General features: G+C 43.6%; 1 protein-coding gene across 1 annotated transcript in view; it reads left to right on the top strand.

Annotated features, from left to right (window-relative positions):
- Positions 1-24,049, top strand: part of LOC146717015 (TBC1 domain family member 2A-like) — a 33,155-nt gene that overhangs the window by 4,732 nt on the left and 4,374 nt on the right. Inside the window, exons 2-11 of the mRNA XM_085435030.1 lie at positions 974-1,979; positions 2,065-2,179; positions 10,386-10,506; positions 10,613-10,728; positions 13,789-14,048; positions 14,131-14,400; positions 15,904-16,032; positions 16,228-16,338; positions 16,466-16,638; positions 16,816-16,927. Of these exons, the coding sequence (XP_085291156.1) occupies positions 975-1,979; positions 2,065-2,179; positions 10,386-10,506; positions 10,613-10,728; positions 13,789-14,048; positions 14,131-14,400; positions 15,904-16,032; positions 16,228-16,338; positions 16,466-16,638; positions 16,816-16,927 (2,412 nt within the window). The 5' untranslated portion in view covers position 974. The remainder of the gene's footprint in view (positions 1-973; positions 1,980-2,064; positions 2,180-10,385; positions 10,507-10,612; positions 10,729-13,788; positions 14,049-14,130; positions 14,401-15,903; positions 16,033-16,227; positions 16,339-16,465; positions 16,639-16,815; positions 16,928-24,049) is intronic.

The raw sequence follows: 24,049 nt of genomic DNA, 5'->3' as shown, positions 1-24,049 counted from the left end.
TGATTACAGCGTGCTTCAAAAGGGGTGTGGCCTCTTTGGCTGACCTGCAGAAAGGCTGTATCCCAATTCAGGGTCTGCAGCCTTAAAGGCCGCATTTTAAGGCCAATTACGTCACCGCGACGCGATGAAGGCTGTCCCAATTCGAAGGCTGCTCGAAATGCGTCCCTTAAATGAGATACAGCCATAGTTCACAGAAGTGGCTGCAGCTGCTAGCTGTCTGCTAGGCTTCACCTCAGCTAATTGGAGACATCAGGGCCATGTTTGTGCTGTTAGAGCCTTTTGTTGTCATTTTAATAATTATTATTATTATCTAGCCAACAATATGGCTGCTGTGTGCGTAATCGTACTAACAGACCATTCAGTAAGTCCATTTCTAAACTTAAACTTTTATTTAGATGTTACTGTGCAGTAATTAGCAGGTATGTGTCTGTGTGATGCTGTTGTACTGTTTGTGAATGCAGCTTGACAGTCAAGCTAGCTAGCATAACATAACACTCCACCCTGTCATACAGATATGGTCTATATGCTATCTCTGAGGTTGAAGACAGATACTAAAACTAATGAGTGGCATTAAGGTGGGTATAGTCATCTTTTATTTACAGTCTATATAAGGTAAACACTCAGAAAGTAAGCAAATCAATTTTAAAAAATCATTTAATAAATAAATGAGTTTGAGGAACCTTGGCTGTCCACATGATTTTACTGCATACAGGTGATATTGCATATTTCAACACAAACTGATGTGTATCTGAATGTGTAACTGGTTTACTTTGAATTTGTGTCCCTGCATTTCTTCTCCTGCTGGCTATGTTTTCTTTTTTCCAAATGCAGCCTTTATTTATACTCCTTGTCTGGAAAAAGGCACTTAGCCTGGATTTGAAATTCTCAGAATCCAGTTTGATGGTTTACCGCCAAACGTCTCCTCACAAACATCATTAAACTCAATTTCCTTCCTCCGTCTTTCTTTTTGCAGGATGAATGGAAGCGGCTCAGCAGGAAATCCCAGCTCTGCCTCGTCTTGCTCACTTCCTGCCCACGCTAACGAGGGGACGCTGAAGACAGAGTCTCCGAAGAAGGACCACCAGAGCAGAGAGTCTGCCAGTGTGCCTGGGTCACAGAAGAACCAGAGGCCAGGAGGGAACAAACAGGCTAAAGAGAAAACAGACCGGCGGGATCCTCACACGGAGAAAACCTCAGAAAATACTCCAGAGACAAACAGGCTAAAGGCTAAAGATTCAACTTCTTCAAAAAATGAATCAAAACCAGATCGACCACAACCAGAAAACCTCTTTCCAGACCAAACCGAACTAGATCCTCTTCCTGAATCAACAGATTCTGGTTTGGGGGCAGATCAGAGGAACCTTGGAGATTCTGTCAGACCAAAACATGAACAAGAACCGGGTGACTCTCAGGACTGTCAAAACCACAAAGATCTTTTTTGTGCAGATCAGAAAACTAAAGATGAGAAAAGAAACTCATTTATAACTTTGCTAACAGATGAAAAGGATGTCCAGAATAAGCTCCATATTTCTGAGTCCATAGAGGAGAAAAAACCTGAGAGGCTTCAGCATTTCCAAGATCCTCCTCACCTAAACACCCACAAGTCTCCTCCCCCTTCTCCTGCAGACCAGAAAAGACACTTGGATCCTCCAGCTAAAAGATCCGCCCTGGCTCCACCAGCTCCACCTCTCACCATTGAGGCTTTCTGTGACCAGATGCAGCCCGGCCCTGCAGGTTTTCCTTCCGGGGAGCCCAAACTGTGCGGCTTCCTGATGAAGCAGGGTGGGCCTCTGAGGGCCTGGAAGCAGCGCTGGTTCACTTACGAGGAGAAGAAGAACCAGCTGTTCTACTACCGCACACCAAACGACGTGATGCCGCTCGGGTGGGTGGAGCTCAGCGGTGCCACCTTCACCTACCCACTGAAGTCAGAGCCGGGTACCTTCCAAATTAAGACACCTGAACGGACTTTCATACTGAAGGTAGGAGGCCAAATGTTGCTTAAAGCATTTCTGGATTTGAGTCGCAAGTGTTTGGAGTCTCTTAATCCACCTGCACCCTCTCCAGGCTGTGACCGAGGAGCTGATGCTCTATTGGCTGCAGCAACTACAGGTGAAGCGCTGGCAGCACCGAATGATGTCCATGTGCTCAGACCCAACAAACAACAACAACAACACTGCAGGTGAGAAACCAGCGCGAGCTGCTGCTCGAGCTTCTACATGGAACGCTGAGACATGAACTTAACTGTTTTAAAGTTTCTCCAGGATGTAGTTACAGCGAGCAACAATAAAAGTTTATTTAAAACAAAAGCCCTGAACACTGACAGAAGATCTGCTTCGTCTAATCTTATTTTGAAAATATCAGTAAATTACAGTTTGGTGAGCTTCAACCACCGTCCACTAGAGGCTCCAGCAGACCCCATAGTGCAGGGGTGGGCAACTCCAGGCCTTGAGGGCCGGTGTCCCTGCAGGTTTTAGATGTGTCCTTGAACCAACACAGCTGATTTAAATGGCTAAATTAGCTCCTGCAGTTCTCCAGAGGCCTGGTAATGAACTAATCATGTGATTCAGGTGTGTTGACCCAAGGTGAGATCTAAAACCTGCAGGACACCGGCCCTCGGGGCCTGGAATTGCCCACCCCTGCCATAGTGAGTCACTCCTGAAAGAAAAACATGTTTACAGCCTGATTTTTAAAAAGGGGGCGTATCCGTTTATGACTGCCAGGTGGCTGTAGCTAGTAGTATTCACCTCAGCTAATTGGAGTCCCTGAACTGGACCTGTGGACTGCGTTTGTGCTGTGGGAGCCTTTTTAATGCTAACAGATATTATTAATTTCGTTAACTCATAATTTGCATCATAACTTTCGTCAGGACGAATTTGGCAGCGATCCAATCTGAATCAACTTTTGATTTAGTCTCCTAGTCTGATGATGTTCAGTTGACTAAAACTAGTGATGGGCAGATGAAGCCTCATGAAGCATTGAAGCTTTTCATCCAATTGGTTCACCCCAGCGCAAAGCTTCTTGAAGCTTCATTTGCTCTAGTAGGACACCTACTGGACGTAAAAATATTAGTTGGCATGAATTTGAAGAGTGTGGCATTTTGCACACAGCCTGTAAATGTCAACAACAAAAGGAGTGTGTAAAACATGTATATTGTATTGATGGCAGTATACTGTGTATATTTATACTGGCAGTATGGAAAATGATCATTTGGAAATGCTTAAAATGGAAATGATCATTTACTGTGAGGTGAGGTGTGGTTGGGGTGTGGACAGTGGTTGTGCTTTTGTAACGTTGAGGTATGGACAGCTACACACTGAGGCCTCAGTCCTGCCCATATTTTATTCAGTAAAAACTAAATTTTCACTGCTTTTATAACCTTTAGTGGGGAGAACATAGCTAGGATTTAATGATTTAACAAATCTTTTGAATCCTTTGTCCTCCACAATGCTAAATGGCTGGGAGTCCTCAATCACCATGCTAACCAGGTCTTCATCTATTGGAGATTGTTCTCCTGAGGAAAGACAATAAAGACAAAGCACAAATATAAATATCACACACGTAACTTATTACAGCTGTATAATATTGTTATATCATTTAGTAACATTACTGCATGCTATATTATCATGACATTTGATGGCTCACCTGGTCTTGCTCCACAATCGGTGTTCCCCTTATTCTCATGCAAAGCTCTGTTGTGCCTAAGCATGGATGAGGTGTTGTTGTTATATCCCAGCTCCCTGGCACAGAGCAAACACTTCACCTTGTACAAAAGTAAAGACAGCTTAACATATATTGTATTGCACCATCAGTATTATGAAAATACATCTTCTGTAGAAATTTACATACCTTGTTGGGAGGAATAAGATCAAAATGTTCCCACACAGGGGAGGACATCCTCCTCTTCTTAGCTGGCTCCATTCTCTCCTGACTTTCTCTCCTCACTCTCATAAACCTCCAAACTGTCTCCAAACTCTCACTAACTGCAACTCTCCATCAAACACCCACATTTTGAATGAAGTCTGAGGGGTTTATATCGCTGTCATATCTCGCGGCAAAGTTCGAACCACTTCATGAACCAGTCACGTGGTACAGCCGGGCAGCGAGGCTTCGGACGTCATCATTTTCAGCTCCTCCCATAAATGAAGCAAGCCTCGATACGCGCATCGCGGAAACGCTCCCTCCATTACTCGACACAAGCTTCGAAGCCTCGATACAGAACGTCACATCACTAACTAAAACTAAACTTTCAGCATTTGCTGTCCAAATGAGTTGTGGTCCCAGAAGAAGTCTGATCTCTGTGTCTGTGTGATGCACCTGTACAGTGTATGCCTCTCATCCACACGTGGTCACTTCTAGCTCTATTAATGTTGAGGCTTCAGAATGCAGAAGCTACAAAGCTGTGAGTTTCCCATCTCATTTTTATACCCAGTCTGTGGTTGAAACAGACTTTCAGTCTCTAACTTGCTTTTCCTGTGACTCTCACCAGAAGCTTCTTCAGACCTTTTGTCTTTATCGGCCCTCTCATGTTCATGTTTGGTCTCTCATGTTCAGGAAGTGAGTGACTGCTGTGGTTTATCTTCCTCTTCCTCCTTTGTGTCCCAGCAAGAATTGGGAAATCCTTCCATGAGGCATGGGAGGGGCTCAGACTGACTCACTGTTACCTGAAAGTCTAAAATTGCGTCAGAATAAAGGATCGAGCGAGTCATTTAGCATGCACTGACTGATTTTGTTCCTCTTTTCATAGAAATATTTCAGGTTATACTTTTGTCACAGAGAAGAAGCTGCTTTTCCTTTCATTGTGTCTTCATATATGTGGCTGTTTTTCTTTTGTTTAGGTCAGCATGAAGGAGTTTACAGGGTCTCTCTCTGTGCTTCTTACACCCTTATCATCCTAATTAGGACCTGAGTTTGGAGATGGAGATCATCAAAATCCCAGCAGGGCCATTAAAAATTAAGCAGAGGAGCAGGTGGGGAAATTCACCGCTCCCTCCCCACTGAAAGGCACTAAACATGAATCCAGTCTGGTTTTATTTCTCTGTGCATTATGTCGGGATTCACTGATCAGCTTTTAGTTGAACATCCTCTTGTACAGACAGCCTACGGTCAGTTATCCGTCAGTGTTAAGCAGGCAGAGACTAGCTGAAGCTAAGCACAGCATTCCTATGACAGCAGTGGTAAACACAGTCATGCTGTGTTTAGGTGCAATGCTGGACAGCCTCCAACTGACAGATGAGGTTAAAATTGGTGACAGTGTTCACTGACTCAAACTAATTGAAAATATTAAGCACTCTGATGAGCTCTTTCAGCCTTTTGAGTTTCTGTGTTTGATCAAATAAACCATTTTTAAATGGCCTGCATTTGTATAGCGCTTTACTTAGTCCCTAAGGATCCCAAAGCGCTTTACACTACATTCAGTCATTCACCCATTCACACACACATTCACAATGGCAAGCTACATTGTAGCCACAGCTGCCCTGGGGCGCACTGACAGAGGTGAGGCTGCCGGACACTGGCGCCACCAGGCCCTCTGAGATCACCAGTAGGCAACGGATGAAGTGTCTTGCCCAAGGACACAACGACCGAGACTGTCCAAGCCGGGGCTCGAACTGGCAATCTTCCGATTACAAAACGAACTCCCAACTCTTGAGCCACAATCGCCCATGGCTTAATCTTAAATTATACTTTTGCGGATGAAGTAAAAAGTGTGATTTTACTTCTGTTGTGTGCCTCTACTGTTGTCTATTAACAAGTAAGCGCATTAGAGGGTTAAAAAGGTTAAAAATTTAATCTTCACTTAGCAAAAATTATGCAAATGTCATTAAATGAAATCATGAATGAAGCTTGTACTAAAAAGTGTTATCAGTCCAAGTACTTCATGTAGCATGCAGTCAAATACTTCACCTCTGAAAATATTTGACTTTTAAGAGGCCATCACGGCTCATTTCACCAAATATTGGTGGTGCTCGATATGCTCTGTGATGTCGCCCTGTGGAGCTGAGGATCATTTCCTGTTATGGTTCAGTTACATCATCATCTGGACAGGAAGCGATTCTGACTGCAGATCAGCTGCATGCGACTGAATGAGAGGAAACCCCCACAGACTAAATATAAACTGGCGAGCAAACACCTGCTAGAAGGAAAAAAAAACAGAGTGGCACAGCTCAGAGCTTCATTCTTTCATTTTTTTATCGTGAGATAAAATTTGTATAAAACAAGCATTGAACCTCCTCTGTTTATCAGTCTGACTACTGGAGCAGCTCACCTGGCTCTCAGGTATTCAGTACATGTCCCAGCTTGTTCAGCACTTTTACGTCTCAGCTCAGCTCACAGAGACGGCTCCATTGTTTGTTTGTTTTTAATTATCCTTCATGTAGGTGTTCAGAGCCTAATCTGACAGCGTGGAGATCTTTCAGTGCCCCCTGCAGGGTCTTTATGACATGGCCTGGAGATCCTCCCAGACTCATCCCAATATATACAGTGAAAATCGCAAAATTTCTTAATTTCTTTCTTAAAAGAATAATTTTTTAAAATTGTTTTTATCTACGTTTGTGTTGTTTAGGCATCAGAATTACTCAACTACTCCAGTAAATCATTCCTATTATATTATAAAACACCTTTCAGGCACACACATTTCTGGATTATACCTTTTTGTAGCTGTTTCTTTTATTTATAGTCTAAACATTATTTATTACTACAATCTGCAACTCTTTCACAATTTTAGTCTTGCTTTCTACTTTTCTTTAACTTAAACGTATTTTTATTTTTTTGTTTTGTTTTATCACTGTTGTGCATATAATACCTATTTGTCGAGCTATCTTATCCATCTAACTAACTAGCTATCGTTTTATCTATCTAGCAATCTAGCTAACTATCTAGAATTCACATTAATCACATTATTGGACATCTAGTATGGAAAATTTTAAAAGAAAAAGATAATGGAGGTAGAAGTGCAAATAATTTTACATAAGGGGGACAAAAAATACACTGAACAAAAATATAAATGCAACACTTTTGTTTTTGCTCCAATTTTTCATGAGCTGAACTTAAAGATCTGAAATATTTTCTACATACACAAAGGACCCATTACTATCAAATATTGTTCACAAATCTGTCTAAACTGTGTTAGTGAGAACATCTCGTTTGCTCAGATAATCCATCCCACCTCACAGGTGTGGCATGTCAAGGTGCTGATTAGACAGCATGAATATTGCACAGGTGTGCCTTAGACTGCCCACAATAAAAAGCCACTCTGAAATATGCAGTTTAATCACACAGCACAATGATACAGAAGTCGCAAAACCCGTCAGTATCTGGTGTGGCCACCATTTGTCTCACACAGTGCAACATATAGATGTGTTGCACTGTGTGAGGCAAATGGTGCGCAATGGGCATAGAGTTGATCAGGTTGTTGATTGTGGGCTGTTGGTCCACTCTTCTTCAATACTTGTGTAAAGTTGCTGAACATTAGCAGGAACTGGAACACGCTTTCATGTGACAAACTGCTGTCATGTGACGACCTGCAGTCAGGTCCAGTCCCCGATAAGGACGACGGGCATGCAGATGAGCTTCCCTGAGATTGTTTCGGACAGTTTTCGCAAAAATTCTTTTTTATGCAAACTGATTGTTGCTGCAGCTGTCTGGGTGGCTGGTCTCCACCTGGTCGACCATCCTAGAGGTGAACGTGCTGGATGTGGAGGTTCTGGGCTGGTGTGGTTACATGTGGTCTGCGATTGTGAAGCCGGTTGGATGTACTGCCAAATTCTCTGAAACGCCTTTGAGGACGGCTTATGGCAGAGAAATTAACATTCATTTCACAGGCAAGAGTTCTGGTAGACATTCCTGCAGTCAGCATGCCAATTGCACGCTCCCTCAAAAGCTGCGACTTCTGTATCATTGTGCTGTGTGATCAAACTGCATATTTCAGAGTGTCCTTTTATTGTGGGCAATCTAAGGCACACATGTGCAATATTTATGCTGTCTAATCAGCACCTTGACATGCCACACCTGTGAGGTGGGATGGATTATCTCGGCAAACGAGAAGTTCTCACTAACACAGATTTAGGCTACGTCCACACGTACACGGATATTTTTGAAAACGGAGATTTTCCGTTTCCGTTTTAAAAAATAATCCCGTCCACACGTAAACGCAAAAGTGAAGGAAAACGCTGGTAGGAACATGCCAAAGCAACAGGTGGCGATATATTCCTAAACGTGTAGAAATGTTGGCCAATCAGAAGTCTAGAAGCCTCGGTGGGAAATAGTAAACAAAGATGGCACAAAGAAGCAGAACCTATGTGTGCAGGGATAGTAACTGTGTGTGTATGTGTAAGCATTTAAACACTGCAGAGAGTACAGTTAACAGTATTTTGTCCCCCACTGTAGAAATTAATTTCACCGAAACAATAACATGGCGCACACCTTTGACGCTGCGTTTTCTCAGTTTTCCTCATCCACAAGTAAATGCAAAAATGGAGCTTTCGAAAATATCCACCCTGGCAGGCGTTTTTAAAAAATCTCCGTTTTCAGTGACCGAAAACGCCGTTTACGTGTGGACGAAAGGTGCAAACGCACAGCAAAATCTGCGTTTTCAAAAATACCCGGGTACGTGTGGACGTAGCCTCAGACAGATTTGTGAACAATATTTGATAGTAATGGGTCCTTTGTGTATGTAGCAAATGTTTCGGATCTTTAAGTTCAGCTCATGAAAAATGGGAGCAACAAAAGTGTTGCGTTTATATTTTTGTTCAGTGTAATAATTAAACAATTTAAGACCCGTCAGTGAAGTGTGCTAAGGTTCAGACTCGTAAAACAATTAGCCTGAGCTTTTTTTCAACAGTTTTAAAAAGAGTGAACATCTTTATATTCCTGTCACCTTTCTTTTTTTGCCTGGACGCAAGAGTCATAGCTGAGCCAGTGTTGATGTGTTTTGATCTTTCCATACAACAGAACCCTTTACCAGAGATTTGGAAGTGTGCCTTTTTTTTTACTCCCCTACTGAAAACTGGTGATTCTTCAATGGTCAATAACTACAGTACAGACCAGTTTCCAAACTCTGGATCTTAGTCTGGTAAATAATCAACTTAGAGTTTCTTGGATTATAGTAGTTTTTCTTTATCTCCTTCTCTGTCTGGCTTTAGGAAATTGCAATGCTATGAAACTGCTTTCTTAAAAGTTCTTAATGATGTTTATTGAGCCTTGAAAGCCTTCAAAGAACTACTGCGCTGCTCTTTTTATTGGTTTTTCAAAAGCCTTTAGCATTATTGACCATGGCATTTTATGCCAGAGGCTACTGGTCGTAGGCCTTTCAGACCAAGCAGTTTGGTGTATTACTAATGACTTTTCTGACCATCAGCAGTGCATGTAGCTCAGTGGCCTCTCTTCCAGAGAGTGCCCCAGGGTTATGTAGTGGGGCCTGCACTATTTACTATTTATGTTAATGGCTGTGGACAAAATCTTAATGCTTCGGTTAATTTTTACACAGATGATACAATTATTTATTGTGTTTTGAATTTATACAGTCACAGCTGTGTCAGCTCAGACTGCTTTTGAATGCAGGAAAAAAAACTAGTTTATGTGAAAATTACTGAAACTGAGGCTGAAGTTGGGCTTCTTTTTCCAAAAATCAATCGTGTTTCTCTTTCACAGCAAGGAAAAGGCTCGTTGTTACCACCTGTTAACCCCTCCTGGATTACAGCGATAAAATTTAGATGAATGCCTCTGCTCTTTCTCTCCATTTCATGGACTGTTTATCACAGGGCACTAAGATTTACAAGCAGCTGTAAACCTTTGGCACGCCACTGTACTTATATTCTCTGGTTGACTGGCTCTCACTGGCCATATGCAGGATGGTTCAGTGGTATAATTTTATCTGTAAATCTATGTATGGTTTACTCCCTTCTTATTTATCAGAGTACACATCATGCAAACAGTTTAGTCATAGTCTGCAGTCTCAGGATTTTATTAGCATCAGTTCATACAGAACTCAGAAAGAAGGCATTCCTCTTTTTCTGCCCCATCTTTGTGGGATACACGATATGACATCAGCTGATGTCACTTGTAGACTTTAAAAGACGTACAAATGACTTTGTGAAATCATCCCTGGGAACTTGTTCCTGTTTTTGACATGAATGTGTAAACGTTAGACAATTTTAGCTATTCTATTGTTTCTTCTATTGCTGCGATTTTAATGTTTGTCTGACACAGGTCACTCTTGTAAATGAGACACCGAGTCTTAATGAGACTATATAAGAGAGTGTATAAGTAAAGGTCAAATAAAAAGTATTTAAACATCAAACACACATTCATTGAAAATAAGCAGCTAGAAGAAAACACACAGGCTTTGCGTGTGTGTCTGAGGTGTTGAATGTCTGTGTGTGTTTGTGCAGATGACTTCCTGCCAGTGTTGAAGAGCCCCATCGGTCTGGTCGGGGAGGGGGCCGCCAGTGTGCCGATGACGCGAATTCCCCTCGCCAACGTGTCACTCAAGCATCCGCTCATCGAGATCCAGTGAGTCCCCTCGGCCACAAATCTGAGACATTTAAACGGCTCAGACAGTCTGATGTCTTCCACTTGTTTTGTTGTTGGTCTTCATGTTTCTTCTTTCTGAGTACAGAAACTCAGTCCACTGTCTGCGTAAGAGGTCATCCCAGGACTGGAGTCAGAGCGTGTTTCATGTAGAAGCTCCTCCCTGGATTCCCCCGAACATTGCCGACACAGTCAACACCCCCAGTATGTATATACAGTACTACAGCAGTACTACAGTAACTAGCTAGAGCTTAGAGTACACCAGTAATACCATTTTTATTCATCTATGAAACCACATGACGCAAATCAGTTAAACTACAGTCATAACTTAAAGACTTGAATGATGTTAAATTTTCTCCTTTTAAATTCACACAAACTGAAGTTTTTTATTGTACGCGGCCCTAAAAACCTCAGAAACTTGGTGTCCAACCAGATCCTTATTCTGAATGGTGTTACCTTTGCCTCCAGCAGCCCTGTGAGGAGTCTCGGAGTCACTTATGTCCGTCAGTGCGCACATTAGACAAATATGTAGGCCTTTTTTGTTTCATATATGCAACATCAACAAAATTAAGAACATGGCCTCAAAGTGATGCTGAAATATTAGTTCACAGATTTCCTACTTCTAGGCTGGACTGTTGGAATTCATTGTCAGGTTGTTCTTAAAGCTCGTTGAAAAGCCTTCAGCTGTTTGAAATTCTGCAGAATATAACAGACGAGCTCCCCAGTTTGGATTCAGGAACACTCTCTACTTTTCCTATTAGATTTCTCTTTTTAATAAACCTTGTAGTTAGTGTTGTGTAGGTGACAGCTGACAGTGAACCAAACCATGTTATGAATGTTTCCACCCATATTTGGTCGAGACAGATTGCTGCCCCACTCTGATCCTGCTTCTGTTGAAGGCATCTTCTGTCATAAAGTGCTCCACATGGAGGATCATGTAATCACTGAAGTCTCTCTAATACTGTAAGGCCTTTACTTTGAGATAATAAGGCAGCATTTTTGTGATTTGGGGTTATATAGAAATAAAGTTGAGGCCTGCGGTGCCCATCAGATGTGGAAGGAAGAAGATGCATCTATAGTTACCTGTGACTTTAAATTGGACTTGAACTGGGACTTTTTCATTTTGACTTCAGACTAAACACATAAACATCAGCCTGAACTGTGACTCACCTGTACTGAGTATTTTGTACCTGATTTGGGCCATGGTCCGCTTCAGTCCTCGGGTTTTTATTAAGAGCTTGTTAGTCTGTGTTTGTCCTGTAAATTACCACCATCAGTTTCTTTACAATTCAATTTTATTTATATAGCGCCAAATCACAACAAAAGTCGCCTCAAGGCGCTTCATAGATACAGAGAAAAACCCAACAATCATATGACCCCCTATGAGCAAGCACTTTGGCGACAGTGGGAAGGAAAAACTCCCTTTTAACAGAAAGAAACCTCCGGCAGAACCAGGCTCAGGGAGGGGCGGGGCCATCTGCTGCGACCAGTTGGGGTGAGAGAAGGAAGACTGAATAAAAGACATGCTGTGGAAGAGAGACAGAGGTTAATAACGGATGACTCAATGCAGAGAGGTCTGTTAATACATAGTGAGTGAGAAAGGTGACTGGAAAGGAAAAACTCAATGCATCATGGGAATCCCCGGCAGCCTACGTCTATTGCAGCATAACTAAGGGAGGATTCAGGGTCACCTGGTCCAGCCCTAACTATATGCTTTAGCAAAAAGGAAAGTTTTAAGCTTAATCTTAAAAGTAGAGATAGTGTCTGTCTCCCGAATCCAAACTGAAGGCTGGTTCCACAGAAGAGGGGCCTGAAAACTGAAGGCTCTCCCTCCCATTCTACTTTTAAATACTCTAGGAACAACAAGTAAGCCTGCAGAGCGAGAGCGAAGTCCTCTAATAGGGTGATATGGTACTACAAGGTCATTAAGATAAGATGGGGCCTGATTATTTAAGACCTTGTATGTGAGGAGCAGGATTTTGAATTCAATTCTGGATTTAACAGGAAGCCAATGAAGGGAAGCCAAAACAGGAGAAATATGCTCTCTCTTTCTAGTCCCTGTCAGTACTCTTGCTGCAGCATTTTGGATCAGCTGAAGGCTTTTCAGTGAGTTTTTAGGACTTCCTGATAATAATGAATTGCAGTAGTCCAGCCTGGAAGTAATAACTAGTTTTTCAGCGTCACTCTGAGACAGGATATTTCTAACGTTAGAGATGTTGCGCAAATGGAAGAACGCAGTCTTACATATTTGTTTAATATGTGCGTTGAAGGACATGTCCTGGTCAAAAATCACACCAAGGTTCCTCACAGCGTTACTGGAGGCCAAGGTAATGCCATCCAGAGTAAGAATCTGGTTAGATACCATATTTCTAAGATTTTCAGGGCCGAGTACAATAACCTCAGTTTTATCTGAATTAAGAAGCAGAAAGTTAGCGGCCATCCAGGTCTTTATGTCTTTAAGACATTCCTGCAGTTTAACTAATTGGTGTGTGTTATCTGGCTTCATGGATAGATAGAGCTGGGTGTCATCTGCATAGCAGTGAAAATGTATGCTATGTCTTCTAATGATACTGCCTAAGGGAAGCATGTATAATGTAAACAGAATTGGTCCTAGCACTGAACCCTGTGGCACTAAGGTCTAGCAGGACAAGCACAGAGATGAGTTCACTGTCAGAGGCCATAAGAAGATCATTTGTAACCTTCACTAAAGCTGTTTCTGCGCTGTGATGAACTCTGAAACCTGACTGAAACTCTTCAAATAAACCATTCCTCTGCAGATGATCGGTTAGCTGTTTGACAACTACTCTTTCAAGGATGTTTGATATGAAAGGAAGGTTGGAGATTGCCCTATAATTAGCTAAGACTGCTGGGTCTAGAGATGGCTTTTTGAGTAAAGGTTTAACTACAGCCAGCTTGAAGGCCTGTGGTACACAGCCGATTATTAGAGATAGGTTGATCATATTTAAGACTGAATAATTAATAAATGGCAGGACTTCTTTGAGCAGTTTTGTAGGAATCGGGTCTAAAAGACACATTGATGGTTTGGAGGAAGTAATTATTGAAGTTAACTCAGAAAGATCAATTGGAGAAAAAGAGTCTAACTTAACATCAATGGTACTAAAAGTAGCTGTAGATAATATTACATCTGTAGGATGATTATTGGTAATTTTTTCTCTAATGATAAAAATTTTATTTGTGAAGAAGTTTACCCGCTTCAGCATCCAGGCGTGTGACTTCTTTTAATCCTTCTCTGTCACTTCTCAGCTTCTCCAACCCTCAGCACTCCCTCTGAATCCCCGAGCCTCTCCCCTCCCCTACCATTGCTCAATGCCGCTGATCAGGCGCCCCCTACAGATGGCAGGGAGTCACCATCACTGTTTGAGAGTTGCAGCCGCAGGGTGAAGGCTCGCAGCGCGTCCACCTTGCCTGTCCGCCGCAGAGACATGGCGTCTCAGTCCTCAGACCGGATAGGCCGCTTGCAGCAGGAGAAAGAGATGCTGATGGAGGAGGTCAAAGCTCAGAAGGTGATCAGTCGTTCAGTAATCATAAAGTTTTATTGATCTCTGCTGCCACTGAAAAAAGTGACAAACACAGCGCCTCCTGCAGGAGCTGGTGTGGATCCTCCACAAAGCGCTGGAGGCTTCTCAGCTGGAGAAGCGAACCTGTGCCGAGTTTTTGGCAGAGGAGGATGAGCAGGAACGTCTGGAGCTGCTCCGACACCGCGAGCGGCAGGCGGCCGACCTCCGGGGGCGGCTCGACGAGGCCAAGATGGAGGTGGAGGTGGTGAAGAAGAGTCTGGCTGAGAAGGCCATGCAGGTCGCCGAGCTGCAGCACAACAACAGGATGCTGAAGGAGAAGAACAACGCCAAACAGGAGGTGAGGACAAACCAGAGGTTGCTGTCAGACTGACCTCTGGTTGGTCACGTTAAAATAAACTGTGCACGTTTGTTTCCATGACTGAAAGTTTCTCTGAGATCTGGAGCTGTTCCTGGAGCTGCTGCTGGCTCAGGAAAAAAAAAAAAAAAAAAAAAAAAAGCACAAAACAAACCGAATGTGGGTGGATGTTGATTAGATCAGACAGAGGGCCTCTCCTGTGCATTCAACGCTTCACCTAAATGACCAGCCCAGATGATGGATGTGCCATGTGATTCGTTGGAAAACTGAGAATTGTAGCCAAAAGAACAAAAAAGGGGAACGTTTAAGGAAGATCACAGAGCAAAATGCTCATTGAGCGAGCTCCGTGTCTTCACTTTTAAAGAGCGGTTGGCAGGTTGGTGTTCTGTGATGTTACTTAGGTCTCTTCAGGAGGTGTTTTTTTTTGTTTTTTTTTTTAATATTTTCTGATTCTTCAAGTTTGTGCCTCCTTATTTGGACCGTCCGCCTACCTTTGACCTGGATTTGAATTGTTGTACGCCACACTGAAACATCTCAATTCCTAAAATTCATCAGGAGGAGAGAGGAGGCTGCAGGAGTTATGACTGACGATAAAAAAAATTAAAAAAAAACGTGCTGAGAGTAGGGTTCTTTAGGTAGCTCGTCCTTCATAATCATGAGTTGTTTCAGTTATTTAAAATGATCAGCTGTGTCAGTTTGAGTGCCACATACACTGCAGTTTGATCTCAAATTCGTGAAATTAGTTTACTGCAGATTTCTGAATCCAAGACAAATATTTAGAAAGAAATTATGTCTTTTTAAGTCCAAACACATTCTGAAAAGGTTCATGTTTAATATGCTGCGAGCTGCTTACGAAGTCTAAAACAGACAACTTCACTCAGTTTTCTGCTGTCGCAGGTTTAAATAGCATTTCGTTATCATTCAAGCACAGGAGCAGTCTTCTGCTCCTGTGCTGGCTTTCTCACACCGCGAGTAGGAGATGATTTTATTTTCCAGATATCTGAACTTTTAAATTTTCACTTCATTCAAAGCCACCCAAGACTGCACTGGGACCTTTGGTGGGCCTAATCCGGCCTCCGGGCTGCATATTTGACTCTGTCAGGGTTTCATTTTAATTCTGTTTTATGTGTGGCGTGCATTATGACCATATAGCTCAATCAACTGCTCCACCCAGTGGTCACGTATCGTATCTAGGCAGTAACTGGCTCTGTGACTCAGCTTCTTCTTCCTGCCTGAACCAAAACAGGACGCACCCACGCAACATGAGAACGGCTGAAATGAAGTTGAACGATTCTTTATTCTAGTTTTGTGTTGTTGAATCACCGCCTGCAGCTGGCAGACAAATAGAAAGTGCTTAGAGTTACAAGCACTTCTACTTGAGTAAATGTACTCATTTACTTTTTCTTGCTTCCTGTGAGCTTTGTGTGACAGTAAAACATGAAGTCTATCTGCAGCTGTACTCACTGTGCGACTGTTTCCTGTCAGGTGATCATAAAGCTGTCCGATCAGGTGACAGCGTGTCTGTCAGAACCGCGGCGCCCCGACTCGTCCTCTGCCGGCCGCATCAACTCTCAGACTCTCAGACAGCTTCGGCAGGAGAACAACAACCTCAAGGTGAAGCACAGTGATAACTTACAGCGAATTACAGTTTTACTTGAAGGTACAGAGTGTAAGTGATTGTGTTTTAAAGAAAGTTTAAAAACCTTCCAAAATGAGCTGAAGCTATCAACAGTAAAGAAACAGCCGATATTACGTTACTGAGTCTAAAACCTCTTAAACCTCCCAGGTTGTCTGTGTTTGTGTCTGCAGGATGACATCGAGGCATATAAGACTCAGAACAAGTTTCTGAACTCTGAGATCTACCAGCTGACCAAACTGTGGAGGAAAAGCTCAGAGCAGGAGAAAACCCTGATGGTGAAGGTTGGTCTGATGCCATTTCTGTTCATTTAAACACTCCACCACCACACAGAGCTGCTATGGGCCAGCTACAGCCCACAGCCTACAGCACAGTGATTAATGCCTTTTCCTGCCCTCTGATTGGCTGCAGTGTGCTTTCCTGGAGGCCACTAACTGTCAGGTGGAGAGCCGTTACCTGGGAGTCCTGCGGAGGCTGCAGGAGATCAAATCTCTGCATCCGGCCCAGCGGGAGGCCGTGCAGAAAATGATCGAGGACGCTCTGAAGGGAGAGCTGAAGAGAGTCACGAAGCTCAGTGTGCACAGGTACGAGCACCTGAACAGCAGGGTAGACAAAATAACAGACACAACCTGCTTCTTTCTCATTCAAGAGTCACTTGACATGACAATTAAAAACTCAGAAGAAGAAACTCTAAATAGATCAAATTTTTCACTGTTTACTCCAGACCTGATGAATGTGTTAAACATCTGCTGTGTCCTCAGGGATCATGATGAGTACGGCTTTAAGATCATCCCAGACTACGAGGTAGAGGACATGAAGCTGTTGGCAAAGATCCAGGCACTGGAGATTCGCTCCCACAACCTGCTGCACCAGGTCCGAGAAATCAAAGCTTACAGCCGCTCATCCGGGGGAGGTTAAATAAACTCAGTGCGACACCCCCCCAGCAGGCTAGCAGGGCCTGCTGTCACTAATCAGGGCTAAAAAATAAATAAATCAGCCCAAACCTTCTTTCAGCTGCTCCCTTTAAGGGGGTTGCCAGAGCCAATCATCTGTCTCCACCTGTCTGTAATGCGGTTAAAGGACCAGGGCGCCTGACTGCAGCCTCATAGACAATGAGCTATCAGAATAAGGTTCGACTGTGGAGCCTGAGGGGGTGTGAATAAAACACAGGAAATCAAAGTTGAGCTCAAAAAAAAAAAAAAAAAAAAAAAAAAAAAAAAAAAAATATATATATATATATATATATATATATATATATATATATATATATATATATATATATTGAACTACCAGAAGGCAACATTGCAGACATAGAGGACAGTTACAAGTACCTGGGGATCCCGCAGGCGAATGGGAACCATGAAGAGGCCGCTAGAAAAGCTGCAACCACCAAGTACCTGCAGAGGGTCAGGCAAGTCCTGAGGAGTCAGCTGAATGGTAAGAACAAGATCCGGGCCATCAACACGTACGCCCTGCCCATGATCAGGTACCCTGCTGGGGTAATAGGCTGGCCAAAGGAGGAGATAGAAGCCACTGACATAAAGACAAGAAAGCTCCTTACCATGCATGGAGGGTTTCACCCCAAGTCCAGCACCCTGAGGCTGTACGCTAAGCGGAAGGAAGGGGGCCGGGGACTGGTGAGTGTCAGCACCACAGTCCAGGATGAGACAACGAACATCCAAGAATACATTGGGAAGATGGCCCCAACTGACCGAGTGCTCAGTGAATACCTCAGGCAACAGAAACCCAAGAAAGAGGAGGGAGACGAGGAACCATCATGGAAGGACAGGCCCTTGCACGGTATGTACCACCGGCAGATAGAGGAGGTGGCTGATATCCAGAAATCCTACCAGTGGCTGGACAAAGCTGGACTGAAAGACAGCACAGAGGCACTAATCATGGCAGCACAAGAACAAGCTCTGAGCACAAGATCCATAGAGGCTGGGGTCTATCACACCAGGCAAGACCCCAGGTGCAGGCTGTGTAAAGATGCCCCAGAGACAATCCAGCACATAACAGCAGGGTGCAAGATGCTAGCAGGCAAGGCATACATGGAACGCCATAACCAAGTGGCCGGCATAGTGTACAGGAACATCTGTGCCGAGTATAACCTGGAAGTCCCGAGGTCAAAATGGGAGATGCCCCCAAGGGTGGTGGAGAATGACCGAGCTAAGATCCTGTGGGACTTCCAGATACAGACGGACAAAATGGTGGTGGCTAACCAACCGGACATAGTGGTGGTAGACAAACAGAAGAAGACGGCCGTAGTGATCGATGTAGCAGTTCCGAATGACAGCAATATCAGGAAGAAGGAACACGAGAAGCTGGAGAAATACCAAGGGCTCAGAGAAGAGCTCGAGAGGATGTTGAGGGTGAAGGTAACGGTGGTCCCCGTGGTAATCGGAGCACTAGGTGCGGTGACTCCCAAGCTAGGCGAGTGGCTCCAGCAGATCCCGGGAACAACATCGGAGATCTCTGTCCAGAAGAGCGCAGTCCTGGGAACAGCTAAGATACTGCGCAGGACCCTCAAGCTCCCAGACCTCTGGTAGAGGACCCGAGCTTGAAGGATAAAACCGCCCGCATGGGCGTGCTGGGTGTGTGTGTGTATATGTATATATATATATATATATATATATATATATATATATATATATATATATATATATATATATATATATATATAATGTTTGTTATGAGAAATGTATAGACGGATGTACAAAAAAAAAAAAAGAATATGCATATATATCACAACCAAAAATAATGTTGACAATACAAAACAGCTTATTAGGTTCCAAAAGGAGGTTGAATGAGGTGTAGTCCAGTATGTGATTTATTTTAGTTCCATGGACCTGTGATAGGTCATGTGTCAACAGTTTGATTCAGTGATTCAGTCCATAGGTTCACAATTCCTACCGCAACGTAGCGGTGGTCGGGTGGCTCGCCATCTTGCGCTGATCAGGGCTGATCGCGGGAGAAAAAAAAAAAAACCTGACCTAAACAAGGTCAAAAACATAAATTATCATTCACAGAAGAAAATGAAACAGCATTCTACTGCTGTGACAAAATAAATACATATATCCATAAATAACAAAGACAAGTAATTAATGCCATGTTCCACACAACAATCAACAAACCATCATCTCTTATAATGAATTTCATTCAAAATACTATTATAGAAAAACATTCTCATGGGTCCCATCAAAGTATATCAGCCATAAAGCTAATAAACATTATCCAAAGTTAATCAAATATATTTACAAAACTCATTTAATCACAGATGTTGCGCAACAGATTCAATAATCTAAATGGAATTTACCTCAATGCAAAATCTCATAGGCCGCTTTGGCATTTCATCAGAAAAGTAACAAAAAACATCCAAAACGGACAAAACTACAAAAATCAAATCACTCGTTCAACTCTAGATACGTTAAGTCAACATTCGGCCATAATGGAATAAACAAAAACAACAATATTCAATAAATAAAACTAGTAATTGCACTTACTGTCGCTAGCCTAGCATTAGCTTACCGGCGTTTTAGGATGTGCGATCGCGGCTCCGCATTTTCATTAATTGTGACAAAACAAACAAATAACTCACCGTTGAGTCGATTGTGAGGTAGTGTAAAGATGAATGAATCGGCCGGGTTATTGCACGCTGTCAACTGGTCTGTAGTGTAAAATTTGTCGATATCTGACAAGTACGCCAACCACAGGGACAACAGCAGCCAGAGGAGCAGGGACATGCAGCTGATTGACCCGGAACTTATACAGGGTTCATTCCCGCCACAATTAAGGGACTGGCGGAAGTGGGGTCAGAAGTTACCGTGGTTACACTCTCCCCCCCAATCTCATGGACGTCCTCGTACATGGACTAGGCTGGCACCGAATGACTGGTTGGCTGAGGTGTGAAGGCATCGTCTCCTCTTCTTCATCGTCTTGAAGAGCGAAGGAGAAGACAGAACTTAACCCATGCAGAAAGGTCTGAACGCTCTTTAACAGAAGCTTACCAGGCTTGATGTATTGCAGCCGATCAGGAGGATTCCTGGCGCGGGTTGAATGCCTCAAGAGTGGTTCTGCCTCAGGACTGAGAGGCTCTGATTCAGTAGGTGAGTGTTGTGACAAGTTACCTCTGGATGCTTCCGAATCAGAAGACAGACTTTCTTCATCGTGAGAAGTTTCTGCAAGATCAACTGGCTCAAAGCCAGCTTCCAAGGTTCCGTTAGCAATAACTTGTTCCTCTTCAACAGGTACAGGTTCCTCTGGGAGAATAGCATTCTCTTACTCTGTAGCCAATACTACGGGGACATCTGGCTGGTTGATAAGTGGAACAGGTTGCGGAGTATTGGGTAAGTCAATGGTTGTTGTGAAGGTGACCGGTTCAGCAGAGAAAGGAACAGGTAGGTATGAGACGAGTTCCTCTTCGTCATTGTCATCAGCATCATCAGCACGTACAGGAGACACGGGTAAGACAAGCATTTTTCTCTTCTGCTTAGTAAGCCTTTCCTTTTCAGAAGGTGGTAAATACCCACAGGGCAATAGGAGGTCTCGATGTAAAGTTCTCAGGGGCTTGTCTTGGCCTTCGGGTCGAACTGTATACACAGGAAGAGTGCCGGCTTTCTTCACTACAATGTACACAGATGACTCCCATTTATCTGCAAGCTTGTGTTTGCCTCTTAGCCGCACGTTCCTCACAAGAACTCTGTCTCCAACATTCAGCTGTGATGCAGTGGCATTTTTATCAAATCTGTTTTTGTTACGTTTCATCACCTTTTCAGAGTTTTCGATGGCCAGCTTGTAACTTTCTTCTAGGTGGGACTTTAGTTTTTCCACATATTGTCTGTGGGATGTTGATCCTTCTTTGGCAAGGGGTAGTCCAAAGGCCAAGTCCACCGGTAAGCGAGGTTGGCGGCCAAACATAAGCTCATATGGTGAGAAACCTGTAACATCATTTCTTGTGCAATTGTATGCATGCACCAGGGGTTTTACGAAATCTTTCCAATGGGATTTCTGTTGAGCTGTGAGTGTTCCTAGCATATCCAGTAATGTTCGGTTAAACCGTTCAACAGGATTGCTTCTTGGATGGTATGGAGTGGTTCTTATTTTGTGGATCCCAGCCATTTCACAAAGCTCTCGGATGATTCTGGATTCAAAGTCAGGGCCTTGGTCACTGTGCAAGCGTTCTGGGATACCATAATGCACAAGAAAGTTGTCCCATAAACATTTGGCAACAGTCCTGGCTTTCTGGTTTGGTGTTGGCACAGCAATGGCATATTTTGTGAAATGGTCAGTTATGACAAGTATGTCTTTGACTCCACGATCTGGTTCCACAGAGAGAAAATCCACACACACCAGTTCCATGGGATGAGAGGTGCGGCTCGTTCAGATAGAGATTTGCATCTCACGCATCTTTCACAGTGTCTTATTTTATTGACCACATCACTCGTCATCTTAGGCCAATAAAACCGGGAACGGACCAAGTCCAGCGTTCTGTCAATTCCCATGTGACCCATTTGATCATGTAGGTGGTGTAGTACAACTGGTCGATATTCCTCGGGTAGCACTAGCTGGTATGTGAAGTCACTTCCCACTTGTCTCTTCCTGACGAGAAGGGTGTTATGGAGCTCCAGTTTATTTACTTCTCGCAGTAATAGAGGTAGATCGGGAAGTTCTTCCCTCAGGAATGGTGGTGGTGACTCTCCTTGCTCATCCTGAGCTATGACATGCCGGATGACAGGGTCAAGGCGTTGTTTGGCTGCAAGGTCAGCTGTTGAGATTTGGGGGAGTACCATGGAGGTGAACTGGATGTCGTCCGTGAAACTGTCAGGCAGACTGTTGACATTGACAGACATGGATAACACCAGAGCAAGATCAGGATCAGTGCTTGAACTGTACACCAGATGACAGTCACAAACTGCTTTGATGGTATGCTGGTCAATAGAGACATGATCTGGTTCATTGAGATGTCGCCATGCAGATCTCCAGATTCGCTCACGTTCTTTCTGTGACAGAGGATCATCAGACAGTTCACCATGAGGTCGGCGAGACAAACCATCAGCATCCGAGTTCTGCTTTCCTGCTCTGTAGATTAATTTGAAGGTGAAAGTGGACAAAGCTGAAAGCCATCTGTAACCGGTAGCATCAAGTTTTGCTGATGATAAGAGGTATGTTAATGGGTTGCTGTCTGTCACAACTGTAAACTGAGCACCATAAAGATAGTCGTGGAATTTTTCAGTCACCGCCCATTTCAAAGCAAGAAACTCCAATTTGTGGGCGGGATACTTTGACTCACTCCGGGAAAGACCTCTGCTGGCATATGCTACGACTCTGTTTTTTCCATCCTGCTCTTGATACAGCACCGCACCAAGACCTGTGGCACTGGCATCAGTGTGGAGTGTGTATGGTTTCCGGGGATCAGCAAATGCCAGAACTGGCGCAGAAGTAAGTTTGTCAATAATGGACTCAAAAGCTTGTTGACACATTTGCGCCCATCGTCCTCCAAATGGCTCTTTGGGGTTGAGGTAATTCTCTGGCTTTGCAGTTCGTCTCAGTTTCCTCTGGGAAGGTGGATAACCAGCAGTGAGATCATGCAACGGCTTGACAATGGCCGAATATCCCTGGACAAAACGTCTGTAGTACCCAGCAAAACCAAGGAAAGATCTTAATTCCTTCAAGTTTTTTGGCACTGGCCAAGAAGTGAGTGTGGAACTCTTGTCCGGATCAGTTTCAACACCAGCCTGGGACACTACATGGCCCAGATACTTCACAGATGTCTGGAAGAACATGCATTTCTCAAGTGAAAGCTTCAAGCCAAACTCTTTGAGTCTGGTGAGAACTTTCAGCAGGCGAGCTTCATGTTCCTCAAGAGTTGGTGCAAAAACAATGAGATCGTCAATGAAAACCAGGACTTCTTTTAGATTTAATTCTCCCATGCATCAGCCGTTGGAATGTGCTTGGTGCATTGGTAATCCCTTGTGGCATCCGATTAAATTCCCAAAATCCTAATGGGCAGACAAAGGCAGTCTTTGTCTTATCCTTCTCCTCCATTTCAATTTGGTAGTAACCTGACTTGCGGTCTAGCACCGTGAACCACTTTGATCCTACAAGTGCGGAGAAGATGTCTTCCAGTTTAGGCAGAGCATAAGCATCTTTGATTGTTTGCAGATTGAGTTTGCGGTAGTCAATACAAAGACGTACACTCCCGTTCTTTTTGCGTGCAACCACAATTGGAGAGGCAAATGGTGAGTCGGATTCTCTGATAATGCCAGAGTCAAGAAGTTCTTGCAGGTGTTTCCTTACAGCATCAAGATCTTGAGGGTGAATTGGTCGGGGTCTTTGCTTGAAAGGAGTTGGATCGGACAATTTGATTTGGTGTTTAACTTTGTCGGTCCTGCCGAAATCCAGATCGTGTTTGGCAAATACTTCAGGAATACTGTTGAGTTTTTGAACAATGCGTTCTTTCCAGTCTGGAGTTAAAGGGGAATCTCCAAAGTTGTATTGTGGTTGAGATGGAGGTAACGACTCTATAGACTGGTCTGAATACTGGATATGTTGCTCTTTGGAAATGACTTCCTGGAAGGCACTGATTTCTGCAATAATAGCTCGAGCTGGAATGTGGATTTCATGGTCAGACTCATTACTCACTACAACAGGCAGAAAACATGGCTGATGTTTAGGTAAGTCCACAAGGCAGGTTTTTACTAGGAGTCCACCAGGCAGAGAACTGGAGGTGGGGTGTTCCAGAATAACTGCTTTCTCACCTTGGAATAGCCTTGTGACCAGGCATCCCTCAAGGACAGTGGTTTGGCCGGCAGTAATGGTATGTGGTTGGTCTGACTTCAAGGAGCATACTGGTCATTCAAATTCTGGACGTGGCGACACTGGAGGATTTTATAAACTGCAATGTAACCGGAACCAGTTGGCAGGAATGACTGCTCAGAGAGGGTATCACAGTGTTTGCTGTACGCAACGTCAAGAGTGTTGGTACCAACAAGTATC

Source organism: Copadichromis virginalis, linkage group LG2, assembly GCF_057382275.1.
Source record: "Copadichromis virginalis isolate Kocher_CV1m ecotype Utaka linkage group LG2, C_Virginalis_male_GT1.1, whole genome shotgun sequence".
Classification (NCBI taxonomy): Eukaryota; Metazoa; Chordata; class Actinopteri; order Cichliformes; family Cichlidae; genus Copadichromis; species Copadichromis virginalis.
The sequence above is the reverse complement of the archived record's forward strand: the minus strand, read 5'-3'. Positions and strand labels throughout refer to the sequence as shown.